This window comes from Phocoena phocoena, chromosome 3 (assembly GCF_963924675.1).
Source record: "Phocoena phocoena chromosome 3, mPhoPho1.1, whole genome shotgun sequence".
Classification (NCBI taxonomy): Eukaryota; Metazoa; Chordata; class Mammalia; order Artiodactyla; family Phocoenidae; genus Phocoena; species Phocoena phocoena.
Genome location: NC_089221.1, coordinates 94,263,196 through 94,280,795, shown reverse-complemented (window position 1 = coordinate 94,280,795; position 17,600 = coordinate 94,263,196). Strand labels below are relative to the sequence as shown.

The 17,600-nt window shown below is 42.3% G+C and overlaps 1 protein-coding gene across 1 annotated transcript in view; it reads right to left on the bottom strand.

Moving 5' to 3' along the window:
• Positions 1–15,395, bottom strand: part of KCNN2 (potassium calcium-activated channel subfamily N member 2) — a 180,206-nt gene extending 164,811 nt beyond the window's left edge. The window contains exons 1-3 of the mRNA XM_065873410.1: positions 15,374–15,395; positions 13,254–14,536; positions 12,528–12,623 (exon numbers count right to left, since the gene is read on the bottom strand). Coding sequence (XP_065729482.1) covers positions 12,528–12,623; positions 13,254–14,536; positions 15,374–15,395 — 1,401 coding nt within the window. The remainder of the gene's footprint in view (positions 1–12,527; positions 12,624–13,253; positions 14,537–15,373) is intronic.
• Between the last annotated feature and the right edge of the window lie 2,205 nt (positions 15,396–17,600).

The window sequence follows — 17,600 nt, the reverse complement described above, 5'->3', positions numbered from 1 at the left end:
GACCTGTAGCACTTCATTGTAATTTTCCCCACTGTGTTTAAGAAAAAAGGGTGAAAGTCATCAACTTTTTTGATCCCACTGTAAATGTACAGGTCATCATTATACCAAGAGAGGAGAGAGGAAATGAGAGCCAATTAATAAAAATTTGTATTCAGCCTGGGAATTTAGCTAGAGCACATATCACCGGGGTATCTGAGCTCGTCACCTCCACCCTGTCAGCCACCCGATCTGATCCTATTCCTTTGTATTTGTTGCATTTGGTTCCCATGTGGCAACATATCATAATTCAGGTCTTGAAGATGAGCCCTCATCCCACCCTCCATCACATCGATCATCTTGCTGTGGTGACGTGTGTTCCTGCACAATAGTGCAGAAAAGACCTCTTGTTTTTGGGAAAACGCTGCAGAGAAAATGCTCACCACTGATTGTGCTGTGTGGTCTCTGCTCAAGACGTTCTGACATGGGCTTGAGGGACTAAGTCCTAAACACACATCCGCTTTCCCTCTGTGGCCAGCTGTATAAAACTGCAAAGAGACACACTTAATGGATTCATGATTTCGAAATAGCTGCCACTGAAGTAATTTGTGTATACAGCATCAGACTAAGCGAGACAGTGAACATGACAGTGAGTGGGATGGATCTTCATCCCCCAATGTAAGGAGCACCCAAGGGACACATTCTGAGATGTGAAGCAGAACATGGCCCAAATGTAACAACCAAAAAATAGGAATAGTTGTCAAAAAGGATAAAAAAGACTGTGTAAAGCAGATATGCTGAAAGAAAAAAAAATACGGAAGACTAAGCCTTTAAAAAATGATATTTAAAAAATCTACAACAGCCAGTGGATTCCAAATCAAAGATATTTTGAATAGTTTTCAGCCTTAATACAGTATTGTTGCTTTTTACCCCCAAAACAAGCAAATTAGAGATTTCTCTTTGTATCACTACTGCTTAATTTTTGAAAGTCTGCCCAAATGCATTTTCATTAGGTACCCTCTCTGACATTGACAAATGCGAACAAATAGTGAGGGTTCTTGACTAAAATACTAATGGGAAAGAAGTAAAATTCTATTCAAAATAATTTTCAACGACAGCATTAAAATTTACAATATTACCCACAGGTTTAAGCAAGAAGCTGAAGCTTAAAACTAACAGCATGTTCACTAAATAAATATATCTTCAGTTGTTTTTGCTTCGAAGGACAGAAAGCAATTCATGCTCTTTGATAAAAAAAACATTTTTTTCCAAATATGGGAGGATTTACCAGTATGAAAATTGACCTAAGGTAAGTTTCTAGAAGCCAAGACTTTTCGTCTTAAAATTTCATAGCTAAATCCACATAAAAGAAATTAAGTGTTCAGTCAATAACTCTGCTTGGGTGTATGTCTGGAAGTACTAGATATACCTGTGAAAAGGCATGAGGTGACTATAAAAAAGCCTGCAGCCATCACTTTTACATCATTTTATATGTATGCAACTTGAATAAATATTCAGCCTAATTATTATTTTTCAATATTTTAAATGACCTGTGACCTTAAAAATAAATCCAATACTAGCATATAATTTCCCTTACTCACTCAACAAAAATTTAAGCAGTTTAAGGATTAGCACCTGTGTATTTTTTACTCCTCCTGACAGCAGACGCTATCCTCAAAAAAGCACTACCCAAGACCACGACAACCACACTATGGTGCTTAACGCCTCCTCCCCAAAATTCAGTATGCATGTGTCAAAACTAATATATAAATACCGAATGAAATTTCCTTGGAAGACCAAAACTTCCTGATAGAAAGAAGACTATCTCAGTGAAGAAGACCAACAGTGGATGCATATCCAAATTTCAATAGTCAGATTGCTTGGAAACAACCCCATCTTAATACCTTCTTGATAACCATTATGGATAGATACATAACTAGGTAAAGATGCTCAGATCTCCAAGAAAGCACATGACAAAATTATAGATGTGAAACACTGGCTGTTAACACTTGTCTACACAGTTCAGTTCAACGGTTATACTGTCTGAATCTCAATGTGTTTTTATAAAGTCAAAAAGCAAAGAAAAAAACTCACCCAACAATAACACATTGTTCAAAAAGAGAGATAATACAGACTCAACTAATGGTCATTTGAAATGAAACAGAAGAGAAGATATAAGCTGTCTGATAAAAAGTAAACCCAATCACTGAACCAAGTATATTTTGAGATGTTACTTGTCATATTGACACATGAAAATTCTTCTCAATTCTTTCCAATCAAGGTACTCCAAGCATGGTTGAGGGTGGTGGCATACTAAACAAAACTCTTTCCAGAGATAAACCTAATCCAGAAAAAGAAAAAAAAATGCTTTTTATTTAAATATCCTGTACACCTACAATGAATACAGACAGAAAATGCTGTCAGTTACAGTCCTTTATACATATGCCTTTGGCTGTTTATTACCTCTCATTCTTTCAGCAGGGGTTTAATACCAGAATTTTCCATTATCAAATTATTCCCTTTGCTTACTTTTCAGGGCGCTGCACTTAATTCTTTTAAGTCACCAGGGTCCTAATTAGTAGGAGATGCCATCGGCTGTGACCTGGATGTCTGAAGGAGTTAATGTAGCTCACAAAGCTTCCAGCCAGAAGCCACACCTATGGTGTGTTTATAGGAGAAATGGCTATTTTGGTAAAACATGGCGACCCCTAACATTATAGTACTCTAACACTAGTTTACTGATCTGAAACCTTACAACCAAAATGAACACTTACCTCCTCAGACGGCCAACTTGCCCCAGGGAAAATCTAAACTAAGTTTAAAAAAATATTGGCTGTCCTTAATGGAGATCAAAGTTTTTATTAAAAAGAACGCACACACACACACATACCCCTATTCTAGATTAAGTGTGAGTAAACTAATGAACACTGTTTGAATGCACACCTTTTTTTTTTTTTCCTGTTCCCTCCTGTACGACTTGTAAAAGAAGAAAAAAATATCACTGTTGCCCAGAGCCCAGAGAAGCTGGGCTCCAATTCCTCCCCTTCCACCCCAACGAACCCCGAAATAGCTAACAATAACCGGCAGCTGACACCTAAATAGCCCTCACCACATGCCAGGCAGCATTCTAAGTGCTTTATATATATATACACACAAATATATACACTCAATCCTCACAACAACCCAATGAGAGAGGTACTCTATATTCCCCATTTTACAGACAAGGAAAGTGAAGTACAGAGAGATTAAGTAATATGTCCAAGGTCACACAGCTAACTAGTGGCAGAGCTGGGTACAAGCCCAGACAGATTGGGCTCCAGAAGCAGCACACAAAGCCATGAGGCAATGCTGCAAAAACAGTAAACAACTCAAAGGAGAGTCTGATTGCATTGCTTTGCTTTGCTCAGCAGGAAAGTTTGTAGAGAAAAATTTCAGAAATTATGGTTTTTACAGCTTCCTATAATAACAAAGACTGGGAATATCTGTGGACAAAGTTATCTTCCAATACTGCTTTTGCATCATTTCTATATAAACTTTAATTATTAAGCAGGAATACCCTTTTACAAACCTGGTTAGCCAAGATTTAGAAACCAAAATCATGGAGAAATAGGAAGCTATAGGAGACTCCAGAGAAGCACATTTCTAGATTCACAAAGTAGGACAGTACTCAGAATACTAATCAGTAAGTGGACCCTAGACACTCCAGAAAATAATCAAGTCAGTTATTTAACAAAGTGGTTTGTAAGTACTTTAAAAATGAAAGGCATGATATAAACCTTTGGAAGGACCATTTGACAATCTCTCAATTGCCTTAAATAATATTCTTTAACTAAGTAATTTCTGCCTTGGCAATTTTTCCTTAGGAAATCATCAGAGGTGCTTACACAAGTTCATCTGCAAAGGTATTTATTACACAAATATTTTAAATAGGGTCTTTCTAATTTTTCTTAAGGGTCCAAAAATAAATTGCTTATAGCTATATGATGCAAAAAAAATTGGAATGTTTAATGGCATGGGGAAATGAATAGAAAATTACATGAAAAGAAGACTAAATTTCCTTATCCCGATATATAGCAAATATCAGGTCCATCTACTTCATATAAATACATTATATCACAATAATAATTATCTCTGGGTGGTAAGATTAAACTAACATATTCTTTTTCATGTTATCTATGTTTTACAGATTTCTAACATAAATATTTACTAATTTTATGATCTGGAGAAAAAAACAAAATTTTTAAGAGAAAAGGCATTTGGTCATGAAGCCTAATATATTATAATGCTTAAAATGATAAGCTCATCAGTCTTGTTTCCTTCTTGGATATCATGAATAGACTGGCAGATCATGAGACTGCACAGAATACATGGATTTCAGCAAGGGATCTGACAGTCCTCATGACATTCTTGTAGAGAAACGTAGGCTGGCTGATAGTCAGGGTTCAGAGAGTTGTTAGTACGTGAAAAGCTGAACCAAATATCATGGATGAAGAGATGGCTAACTACAAAGAAGGTCCTACTTCTCAGCTCTGACCGTGCCTTCGGCATGGGTACCCAAGCTACACTTTTCAAAGTCATGGCTAGTGAGAAGCTAGGAAGAGTTGGATGTGTGAAAACTGGGTAACAGCCACTAACATTGACCATGTTTCTGGAACAGAATTTAGCACTGATGTGGGTCTTTCCAATGCCAGAGCCCCCTACACACACAGCATTTTCCAAACCTAAGTAAGTGTTTGTCAAATAAACATCACAATTATGATTCAAATAATTCTGACAGGCTAAAACACTCACCTGAAACCAAGATGCTATTTAACAGAGTCAGTAAATGTAAAGCCCTACATTCAGTTCAGTAACAATTTTACAAGTGTACTTGGCAACAGTTTGGGTGACGCAATGACCATTTTAGACTAAATAACAGTCGGCACAATGGAGGATTTTTGTTGAACGGAGGTAACAAGTACACTGGCAGATCCCATCTGAAAGTACTGAGTACATTTCTGACCTTACTCAAAGTGGGAATTCAACAAAACAGAGTAAGTCCAGAAGAATATGATCAGGGACATTCTAAGCCTGATTGGGAAAATTCAAAGAAACGGGGACTATTTAATTAGTTGGGCATTTAAAGGGACCTAACCAATATTTAAATGTTTGCTCTGTAATTCTGGGAAGAGGGGGAATCAAATTACTGTTATACTGGAAATTACAGTCTGTGTTCTGTTTCTACCATTCCACTGAAACTGCTCATCAAGGTCAGCAACGACCTTGAACTTGCCAAATCCAAAAGGCACCTCTCTACCCGATATTAACTGACTTCATGGCATTCAGTAAACAGCTCTGTGCCCTCCTTCCAACACTCCCATTACCACCTCTAGGACAAGTCATTCTTATCTCTTTTCTCTAGTTCCTGCTTCACACAACCTCTAGATGTCAGAGGTTGATCTGCTCTCGACCCTCTTCTCTCATTCCTCTATTTTCTCTCAGTGATTTTATCAATTCCTGTGGGTTTAAATAGTCTCTACGCTGATTACTGGCCAATTTAAATTTCCACTCCACACCTTTTCTCTGAACTCAGGGTTCTCTTGTATAATCAGAAGCATTTCCACCAGAAGCATTCCTGATTCCACATGCTACCCTTCAATGTGAGTTCTCCCCTGTCAGCATAACACACTCAGATGCTCCACCCAGAACCCTGAGAATCATCTTAGCATCACCTCTTGCCCTCACCTGTCATACCCAATCACTAAGATGTCCATTCTACCTCCAACCTGGATCTTGAATCAGACCACTTCTTTTCACTTCCATCACTACTACCCAAGCCAAGTGAGCATCATCTCTAAATGTGACTTGCCAAGGGTCTCCAGACCAATCTCCTCAGAGCTTCAACAAAAGGTCTGCTTAAACAATAAGCTGGATCATGACTCTTCTGTGCTTTAATGGTGGCCTCATGCACTTTGAAGAAAACATCACAAAATTCTTGTAATGGTCTCAGGACACTTCAGTATCAGACCCCTGCCTATCCACTCTCACCCCATCCAGAATCACCGTCGCCCTGCTTGGGCCACACTGGTTCGCTCTCAATTGTAAAAGTGCAGGAAACTCCTTTCAGCCACGAGGGCTTGGAAAAGTTTGTTCCTCCAGACTCTACCAATAGCTGGTAACTTCTTTTCCTTTATGTCTCAGCTTAAAAGTCACTTCCTTAGAGACTGCTCCCAGGACCACCCTGTCTGATGTGTATAACGCTCTGCCCCCAATTATTTTCTATCACAGCCTTTCATGGCCCCTTTATGACACTTATCACAACTTCCAAGGATTTTCTTCCTTTACTTAATTTTTGTCTCTCTCCTTAACCCCGCCTGCTTGGAATGTCAGTTCCAAGAGGGAAGGAACCTTACTGTCTTATTCCTCATTGTATTAGCAGAGCTCAAAAACTTTTTCAATGTTGAATATGGGAAGGAATAAAACCAGACTTCACTCCCAACATAAGGAAAATCTTCCTAAAATTAAGAGTTGCCTGGCAATGGAATAGACAGCCTTGTACAGACAAACTGACCATCATGGGAAGAGGGTTCAAGCAGAAATTGGGTGGCCACTTTTATCTGAGATGACATAAAGGGAGTTTCCATGCTGGGTGGGATCCTGGGCCAGATAACAATTCAGGTCCTCTCCACACACTTTGCAGTTCTATAAAGAGAATTCTAAAGGAGTTTCAGGTTAAACATATACTCCCAAAGTAGCAAACATCATATTTCCTAATGAGAGGAAATTCTCACTAAAATGGCCCCATGAAACCACTTTGTACCCTGACCAAAAGTAACTTCCTGAAGTTAAATCAGTGCAGGCTCCCTCTGTCCACCCTGCCAGATGTGGTTTGGGACAATGACAGCCCACAGTGGTCTCCTTTCCGAGCTGTACAAAACGTGGCCCAGAAACGAGTTGGCAGATCAAGCGAACCCACTTGCACTAAACCTAAAGTTCCACTCTTCATTCATTTGTGATGCTGCTCTGTAAACACACCAGGATCGCTTTATTTAGTGTCACACCCATTAATAATGCAGAGATCTTTATACAGGCAGGCAGAGAAAATTGGTCCTGAGTGATTTCGTTACTACAGGGTATACACGAAGTCAAAGGGACTGAGGGTCTCATTACAACTCTGTAGAAGTTGCTGGCAATATAGACAGCGGTTGTGGAGCTGACCACCACACAACAAAGCAATTCAGGCAAGGTATCCACTTCATGATCTTCTGGAGTCTTACAGTCAAAGAGTTAACTCTTCTCTCCCTCATACTATAGATATACGAGAGACCTAAAGACCAGTCAAAGACCATTCATTCTACTCTTTTAGCTTCCTTCATCTCTAACTTTTCTTCAAGTAAAAAACCCAAAAATATGGCCAATACTTGCTTCTGATGGCACCTTTACAAGGATTGGTCATTTTGTCAGCAGATTAGATCATGCACCACTAGATATTGCAAAATGTTGCTAATAAGCCTATGAGGCCATGAGTTTTGTCCTTGAATTTTTCACCAAAAAAAAAAAAAACAATGATTTTTCAGGAAGATAGTAAACTTTACAAAGCCAAAGATATTTAAAATTCCTTTTTATAACATTCAGTGTTAACAATGCTGTGGGGAAATAATGTGTAGGGAAGCCGAGAATGAGAACTCTGAAGACCTTTCTAAAGGGCTGGTGGGCAGTACTTTCCATTTAAAATACAAGCTCCCTTTGATTCAGCAATCTGTCTGCTGGATATATGCCATATGTGTATCCTCTAATTAGTAGATTTAAATAGTATACAAGAGTGTTCATTTTTATTATGGCTTACAACAGCAAAAGCTTAACAGTAAGCCACAGTGCATCCATAAAATGGGATAATAAACAGTTGCTAAGAAAGAATGAGATGGGTTTCCATGTGCTGACAATAAAAAACCTTCACGGTATATTAAGCAAGAAAAGCACAGTATGTGTGTCTCTAAACACAACTAAATATTCATTTTTGAAAATTCTGGAGAAATGTATGAGAAATTTAAAAGTGGTTGTCTCTGAAACACTGGATTGAGAATGTGACTATCATATTTATTTTAAGCTCTTCTGTACTAGTTATTTTCACTGTGTGTAGTCATTATTATTTTATTAATAAGAATAATAGCTATATGCAGTATTTTCTGCATGGTCTGGAAGCATCTACTTGCTCTCTGCAGGAGTGGGAAAGCGAGCATTCTTTTCCATTCTCCACAAGGTGAGCCAGAGTCTATTCAGTGGGCACGTAGCCACCCCTCCTCAACCAGTCCAGGAGACTTCAGAGGTTGCTGAGGTCCCTGCCCACACTCACTCCTTCCCCCTTTGTGTGGCCTACATGCACAGGTAAGGGGTAATTTTCATCTCTGCTCTTCCACTTTTAGATGTATATCATCCATCTCTGAAAAGCTAACTTAAGGGAGAATGTGTAGAGTTATTCCACTGCAAGAGATACCAGGGGAAAATCAGTGTTTCCCTTAGTGCTATTTATTCTATAATTACATTATTACCAAAACAAAACCAAGGAAATAAAACCATTTTCAACTTTAAAGTATAGTACTCTCCATTCTGCCAAATCCCATGAGAACCAGAAAGATCACAGTCCGGGGGGTTTTCTTCCCAACTTAGAATCTTGTATTTGCCTATCTCAAAATACTAAACAACTCTTTCAACTAAAATTGCTTCCACAAGAGAAAGTCGAGTACACTAAAGTTGAAAAGATGAAGTGCAATCTACATTCAACTTATTGGATGTTGAAGATCTTAAAGAGTACTTGAACATTGTTTTGTTCTTATTCCATCAAACAAATGCTTCCAACCCTACAGAAGAGGGGGGAGAAAAAGAAAAGTCACAGGAAATCATGCCTCTGTTTTTCCTATTATTTGACCTTGGACTTGAGGTGGGGAAGCTACTTAAAGTATCAAGTGACCTTTCCAAACTGTATGAAGCAATCCCCATAGTACTTTTCCTTTGTCAGAAGGTTGTGATACAAAGGCATTTGCTAAAATTTATTTTATGTATCTATTCATCATTTTTTGACTTTACTGATGAATATAGAAAGTAAGGCCAAATGTCTATTAGAAAAAATCTAATATCTACTTAGCTGAAAATCTGCTCCCACTAAATCTGATTTTATATAAGCTTTCTGACCCCTCCCCCCAAAAAAGTAATTTCATTTTTGTTTTGGGGGGATGTAAAAGTAATTAGTGAAATGAGCAAACTATAGCCTGGTGCATTGAGCTGTCTGTGGTACTGAAAAAATGACACCAAAGCTGAAATGTACTGAGCTAAGTTCTTACAAAGCCTCTCCATCACACTATTTTAATTCAAGCACTTCTGTCCATGACTCACCTGAACCATCTATTTTGATAGACTGTGTATAAACATTTTATAAAAGGTCACACTGACTTGCTTTCCAAGGTTCTCCATGGAAATGTCAGGGCCTCCCCAAGCTTCGTTAAAGCAATTCCGGTGGGCAGAGAGCCAGAACATTGGCTATAACACTTACTTTTCCTGAATGCAGTAAGAAATCCTACCATGTACCAGAAACCCATGCTAGCTAGCTCTCACTATCCAATCATCATACTGCTCTGCTAAAAAGAAAAAGAGGAAGTGTCACATTAGACTGCATGCTATGCCCAAGAACATGCTCTGAACAGCAGCATAAGCCCTGCATTGAGTTCCTTAACTCAAAGCTAATCTATATACTTAGAATTCTTAATAGTAAACTGAGAAGTACCGATTTGCTTAAAACTTATGAAAGAAGTACATCTATAGCAGTGACATCAATAAGTTAAAAAGGGGTCAGTTCATCATTTTCCACACATGGATACATTAGCCTATGCACTTGATTTTACTGTGTTTCAGAGTGAACTATTTCAGCAGCAATCACTGACTACTCTCTGGATAAATTAGAACATGTTTTTTCTGGTTCTTGATTTCCAGCTCAGGGTCTCCACATTTATTTGGTCCTTTTCCATTTCATATTTTTAAAAAAGCATCTCAGGTAAGAATTTGGAACTTCAGCTTGAGGAAAACAAAAATCACTCTAGATTAAACACTGAATGTAAAAGCTACATCCAAAACAACTAAATGATATTACCTGAGCATCCATTTTGAAATTATCTTAAGTGTGGTTGGTTTAGCAGAAACCATGTATCAGGTCAGATAATTCCAATTATAAAAATATAACTTTTTGTGATGTTTATGTTGCCCCAACAATAAAGAGGTTCACTGTGCTTATAACCCTTAGAGGGGGAATTCATGTCTTCATTTTTATCACCCGTGCTCTTCGTACTCTAATCAATATATCTATGCATTTGTATAACAGAAATGGTCCTCAAAATTAGCCAGGGGTGGAATTCTTTCAAGTGTGAAATGATCTTTAAAAATATGACTTCTTTTATTTGCATTACTTTCTCTAAGTTTTAAGAGTTCTAATATGCTATCAAAAATTTTTTACACCACGTAATTAACATCTGGCCAATGTTAATGGCCAACGTTTGGTCCTCACAAACTCCTATAAGTTATTTCAAAAAAATCTCCCCATAATTCTTAAAAGGTTAGCATTTTCAGGAAGACACTTTGTTCTTGGTGTTAATACCATCAAATGTCCTCCGCCTTGAATGCTTGTTTTGCTGTGTGTTTTTCAGAAGGAACAGGAATAATACGAAAGCTGATGTTTAATTAAGAAAAAAAACAAAACAGCAAGGTCTCTTTCTAGGGTGGATTAAATAAAACTACTCTGGTCTTGAAGCCAAAAAAAAAAATTAAATTACTTGATTTTTATAAATACCTAAGAAGATTTTAGAAAAACCGTTTAAGTCTAACCCTATTCAAATACCAAATGTATGGATTTAGAGAGGAACCACAGACAAAGACATGTCCACGTTCAGGGTTGCTAACAAGCAGTAGCAGAGTGCAGCAGGAAGCATTCTGGGTGGAAGCTGGGAGGACAGGCCTGGTCACGCTCTGCACTGTCTAACTGTGGAATCTGGCAAGCTGGTCACCTCTTCTGACTGCAGGTACCTCATCTGTAAACCAAGTCAAAGGGCCATTAGACCTATTTTGTTCCCTAGCCTTAAGTGTCTACCCTTCAAGTCAAAATGAAAAGATACTCTCATGATGCTTAAGTTACATTTTAGTATTACTTTAAAATGTTTGAAAGAATCTCAAAAGCCCACAATCATTAGTGCTGAATTAAAGATGTGTAATTATTTAATAGTAAACTGAGGAGTAATTAAAGATGTGTGAATTATTAAAATTTTAAAGGGTCCAAACGCGTTTGCCTTGTTTTGGCAGTGCAGTTTTATTACTTACCTCTAAATATTCTCACTCTTTCTAATTCTTATTCTCTATCCTCCTTCCTTCAAAATCACACTTTTCAAAGTCTTTGCAAATTTGAAAGCATGATGAAGTAATTTCTCCCCCCTCATGTGCGGTCATGTGTATCTTTATTTTGCTTGAGCAATAGTTAAAATTGGTTTCTTCCATATTTAGTACGTTTTTGCAAATTACTAACTTAAAATTAATTTAACTTATAATTAATACTAAGTTATTTAAATTCAACGGCAACTCCTAAAGGAAAGCAGCCTAAATTCGAGGGTTTAATAGTTCCACCAAATGCCTAACACCTGATCCAAAAAAAATCAGAAAAAGCATATTAGTGTAAGTTCTAAACTGGAAAATCTCAATCTCTCTTAATTTTTGAAAACTCTAGTTATTTTATTCCCAAACCTTAACATTCCTTTAACTGAAAGCTACAGCAAAATAAACAACTTAAAAGACAACCCATGAATTTTAGACGGACTATTCTGAAATGGTAACAGTCAAATCTAACAATAGAGTTCCTGGCTACATTTAAACAAAACAAACATTTTCCTAACAAGTTCACTCACAAGGGCAGTGGCCTTTGCTCTTAAGTGACATTTTTAATAAATAATGTAATGATTGTACCTGAAAATCTACCAAACTACCAGATATACAGAATTTGTATTCTTAATTTACAACAGATTTTTTCCTTCAATTTTACAGTAAGATATAGAAAAGGTTAGAGTTTTCTTCCTGTCTTATTGATATACATTAGCAAGGAATATCACGGGCCTATTTTCTTCTCTAAGCTACAGTTATGGAAGGTGATACACATGGGCACAATCTTCCATAATGACCCACCCATCTTGTTAAATGTTTATTAGACAAGAATACACATTTACCTGGCGGACTAAGGCTAGTATATAACTGGCCTTGAGCAAAACAAATACAGTGACTGATATGGAGAAGTAGATCTACCTAAAGAAGAGAGGGGAAAATCTGAAAGGCTTAACAAATACATCCTGGAAACTACTGCACATTTACATGCTGCACTGTTTGTTTTGTTTTTAACTTCTTGAAAGAACAGGTCAGGTGCTAAGGTAAGAATACAGCGTGTGTCTTCTGTAACCTCAAGCAAGGACACGAGAGCTTGGAAAAAGCGTTTGCTGCCTTGCACTTCCCCCGGCTGGAGTCATTCATAAACAGCAGAACCCCGAAGTTACCTGTATTTCCCTGGCGTGGTACACGATGATCAGACCGAGCAGGATGATCGTGGAGAGACTGATAAGGCATTTCAGAGCTAAGGAATACAGCGACGCCTGCAACACAGACAGAAGCACTTTTAAAAAAAAAAAAAAAAAAAAGAAGCACTTTTAACCACCTTTAAGATCCGGGGGGTCGGTCAATCCCCAGCAAGGGGACCTGAATTCCCAGGAGGAGGATGGGGGTAGGGGCACCTGTCTCGGCTCTGTGATCTGTCAGATCACTTGGCCTCACAGGAAAGTGAGAGAGGAGATCCCGGAAGGCCAAGCAGCGGGGTCCTCGACAACACAGACCCAAGCGCAGCTTGTGGCTCTCAAAACCCGAGAGGAAGTTATCCTTGAGTTTAAGCGCTTGGGTTTGAAAGGGGCCTCCGACATCGTGAGCACCAGGAGAGGAACAGAGCATGCTTTCCTCACCGACTCCTGAAATCACTTCTTCAACGTGCCCAAACTCGCTGGGCATTCACTGCCTCCAGAACTTTGCGCGCGGAAAAGCTTCCTCTCCAGAGTTGCCTTGCGGATTACGGGAGCGAGTCTCAGCGGTGCTCGCCGTCCCGGCGGGCACCTCCGATTGTCCGGGAAAAGCTTGGAACTGGCAGGCAGAGAGTTCCCACCAGCGCCCATCCCAACCACCCGGTGTCCGGCTCTGCGGCCCGGGAACGGTGAGCAAAGGGCTGGAGCACTTACCTTGTCGTAGGCGCCCCACGACAGCTCGGTCTCGATGACCATGACCACGATGCCGAACATGCCGAAGATGAGCGCGTAGTCGCTGAGCCGCTTGCGCTTCTCGAACAGGGCGCGCCGGTGGCCCAGCTTGTAGCCGATGTTCTGGTTCTTCTTTTTGCTGGACTTGGTGCCACCGCTGCTGCCATGCCCGCTGCCACCGCCGCCGCCGCCTCCAGCGCTGCCTCCGCCGCCGGCTCCGTAGAGCGCCAGGTTATTGGAGTTGTTGTGCTCCGGCTTAGATACCACGATCTCCGGGGCTGAGGACGAAGCGGCGGCGGCCGCGGCTGCAGACGGGGAGGACGCACCGCCACCTCCTCCGACAGACGCCGGGGGCTGTAGGGGCTGTGCCTCGGAGTCCATCTCGTGCAGGTTCCGGCGGGACGCGCTCAAGTTGCTGAGCGGCCGCATGACGCCCCCGTTGTACCTACAGCTGCTCATGGCTATTTCGGTGAAGGGGTTGCTCTCGCGGCGCGCCTGGGGCTGGCTGTGCTGGTGGTGCGCCGGGTGCGGGTGGTGGTGGTGGTGGTGGTGGTGCGAGAGCGGGGGCCCGGAGCCCAGGCTGCCGAGGCTGCCCGTGGGGCTGGCGGCGGGCTGCAGGCTGTGGCACTGGTGGTACTGGGAGGCGGACGCCGGCTGCTGCGCGTACTGCTGCCGGAGCGCACTGGCATGGCTGGACGGCGTCAGCTCGCTCACATTGAGCTGGCTGCCCCGGCGCGACGAGCAGCAGCAGCAGCACGAAGAGCCTGACAGCGGCGAGGAGGTACGGGTCCGGAAGGCGCCGCCGGGCGAGGAGGTGCGGAGCAGCAGGGACAGGTTATCCCCCGCCCCCGCCCCCGGGGCACCGGAGGAGGCGCAGCTGTTGCACCGGAGGCATGGGCTGCTGCCGCCGCTGCCCTGCTGCTGGTGCGCGAGGTGCGGGGGGTGGTGAGGGTGCGGGAGGGGCGCGAAGGGCGGGCACGGCTTGTCCTGGCTCTGCTGCTGCTGCTGGCAATGCAGGTGTGAGGAGAGCGGTGGCGGTGGCGGCTGCTCTGAGAAGAAGCCGCGCTGGAACTGCAATGGGGTTTCCATGTCAGGGCTGTTAAAGCTGCAGGGAGACCAGGCGGTGGTGCACCCTGCGCAATGCGTTATGGTAGGGAGCGGAGACTCCTGCTGCTGGTGCGAGGAAGGGCCCATGCCGGCTCCGGTAGAATCCAGGCGGCGCGTCCAATTGGTTGGGCTCACCAAAACAATGGGCATGACATCACCTGCGGGGACCAAGACTGAGTTTGCAGTGCGCGCGGTTTAGGGGAGCGTGTGAGAGAGAGAGAGATGGGGGCGGGGTGGGGGGGAGAATCCGCAGGATGAAAACCCTCGGAAGCGCAGGCCAGGACAGGGTGAGGGCGGGGGTTCCACCTGCTGATTGGGAGCACCCGTGAGCACCACCAGGTAGTGCAGCGGGTCTGCAGAGAGAGGAGGGAAAAAAAGGCGTCCCCTCCTTCCCGTGCCACCACCCCCCTAACTAGTGCCGGACGCGTAGTCTAGATCCCCTGCACCGGGCACTGCAGCACGTTGAGCCACCCCAGCCAGGGGGTCAGGCGAGGGAACAGTGCGGAACCCGGGCCACTCCTCCACCGGCATGCACGCCTCTTAGAGCTGCAGAACAGCAGCCTCCTCGCCCCACGCCCACTTCTCCCTAATTGTCCCGCTGAGAGTGGGCTGCCGGCTGCCCGCCAAATAACTGCGGGGGCACCCGCTTTGGAGAGAAAAAGTTTGACGACTAGCTAAGCCAGTGCAGCAGGGCTTAGTGAGAACCCCGGGGCCTGAGCCCCTGTTTGGCCGCTGCGAGACCCGAACGGGCCCGGCTAACCGATCTTCCCCCACGCCGCTGGTCTCTGGCGCCGGGGAGTCGGGATTGGCTGCGCGGTGCTCTCGCCCTAATGCGCAGCGGCGCGGGTAGGGTTAACCTCCTTGGCGCCTGGGCCTGGGGAGGATGGGGGCGGGGCCGGAGGAGGGGATCCCCTTCGTCCGCGGGAGGAGCCCGCGCGGGCTTCCCGGGTCCCCCTGGCGGGGGCGGAGGGCTTTCCCCGCCACTGCTTGCTCACATTTGCGCCTTCTGCAGAACATGAGGGGCTGGCGCCCCCGGCCGCCAGGTCCTGGGCTACGGCGCTCACGCCCTCTGGCCGCCCCAGTGGGTAGGTCCGCGGGCTTTTCCTGCCATGGAGAAGAGGTTTGCTCGAGGGGCTGGGGAATGCTCAGCGACCGCCGGCCACCAGCTTGTCTTCTGTTCTTCCTCCTCCACACCTGCAGCACAGACACAAAGCAAAGGCAGATCACTGTGGCGCAAACACCTAGCATCTTCTGTGCCAAGCCCTGACTGCGGCGGGGGCGGCGGATGGAGAGGGGCCTGGCGCTGGCTGATTCACACCGGCAGTCATAGCCTGGCTAGGAAATTATTAATAATAACTCGGACTGAATAATAGCTGCCTGGGGACAGTGCTGGAGTTTTGCTAGAGTTAGGTGTAATATTTATTTATTTGCTAATAAACTAATAAAAATTACGCTTTGTGTCTCACTAATTTCTCGTGATGTGCCCTTCTTTTGGGCGATATACTAACACAAAGCGGTAGGGGACCCTTTCAAGGGTTCGTTGTTACTGCTCCATCTTAAGTCATTATCGTTTGTATTTCTTTGTAAGTTGAGATTCCCGTCTCCAGAAAAGGGAATGAAATACACTGGCCAGTTGAATATTTGTTTCCCTTTTAAATCGTGATTTTAAAGCATGATTTGTATGATAGAAGTTAACGAGTTAGAAATTAAAGTGAAAGCCGATCACCCTCATTAGGTAATTGGAATTCTCAGCTGGATCCAATTTCTTGATATTCTACTCGGCAGCTACCCTGAAGTTGCTTACCACGTACCTGCTCCTAAGAGAGAGTTTGCGTTTTCAGTGCCTTGGAGTGAATAATTCATTTTAGGATAGCCTTTGGATATGAGTTAAGCAATTTTAATTTTTTGTGCATGCAAGTAAACAGATCCAGAAGAAAAAAAGGGAGAGGGTTGCTTTTAATCCCATAGAACTTGCATTTCTCTGTAGTCTTCGTCAAAAATAGAATTTGAATGGCTAAAAACTGGAGACAGCATTTTATTTTTATATTCCATTATGATTTTTGGTAACTTAATAAAACTTGTTTAGAATTTTGATCATAGAATCTTTGTGGTAGCAGAGTAGATCTGCATGAATTGTGTGGTGAACATGACTATTAAAAACAATTCTAATGAGTAATTTGAAATTACAATGAAAGCTTCCAAATTAAAATATTTTCACCTTCTGGTGTGAAACAAAATTCAACTCAAGCACAAAATACATTCATTTTCACTTTATAACAAATTATATGAGCTTCTTCTCATCGTTATACATAGCTGACTAAGTGAAAAAGTTTGACTCATCCCTCCAAACCTAAATACATCAAATACATTTATCACGGTAAATTAATACTTTCATTAGCCTTTGGTAAATTTTGTTGAACGACTACATCAATCCCCTCTCCAAATATCACAATAATTGTTACCAGCACAAAATTAGATATAAGGTTCTAAAGTTATTAAAATGTCATTCTAAAGAGTAATGGCTGCAAAAAACCACGAAAAAGTAATGGCTGCATCTTCTATTGTCAAACTGACTTTCTCAAATAGCAAATTCAAAGCTTCAAGTTCCATAGATAAAATAACAGGGAAAAAATTATTGTATCTTTTGCCATGTATATCTCTATGCCTTAGTACCGGATTAGGTGCAGTGCCTTTAGTCATGTAGAAACAGAGTGTTTGCTGAGATTTACGACAATGATGGAGTTAACCACTGCTCACAGAGGGGGATCAGGGGAGGAAAGGGTGCACAAGGTAAGAAAGAAATGGAGATTTGGCAAACAAAATGAGGAGCTGTCAGAATACCAAAACTCAGATTACCAGTGCTTCCACCTAGCCAGTGCCTTACAAAAGCTCATGAAATAATATAGTAATGTAAAACCCACTGTGATGGAGAAAGAGGAGAGCAAGTCAGTCAGATATTTATCATCTTTCTGTTTCAGGGAATCATCTGGTCACACACACTCAAAAAATCTTCTTGCTAATAAATGTCTGTATTTGGAGAGTACAATAATCCACTATTAGTATGGTGATGAAAAGCGACAAGATGCCCCGACAACTTTGTTTTACTTTTAGCCTGAATCCTCATAACTTTATTGTTTGGGGCATTTTACACTATTGGGTTATGACAGGGGCACATTTAAGAAGTTCTCCTTTTCATCAATCCTCTTTTCTTTATAAAATTAA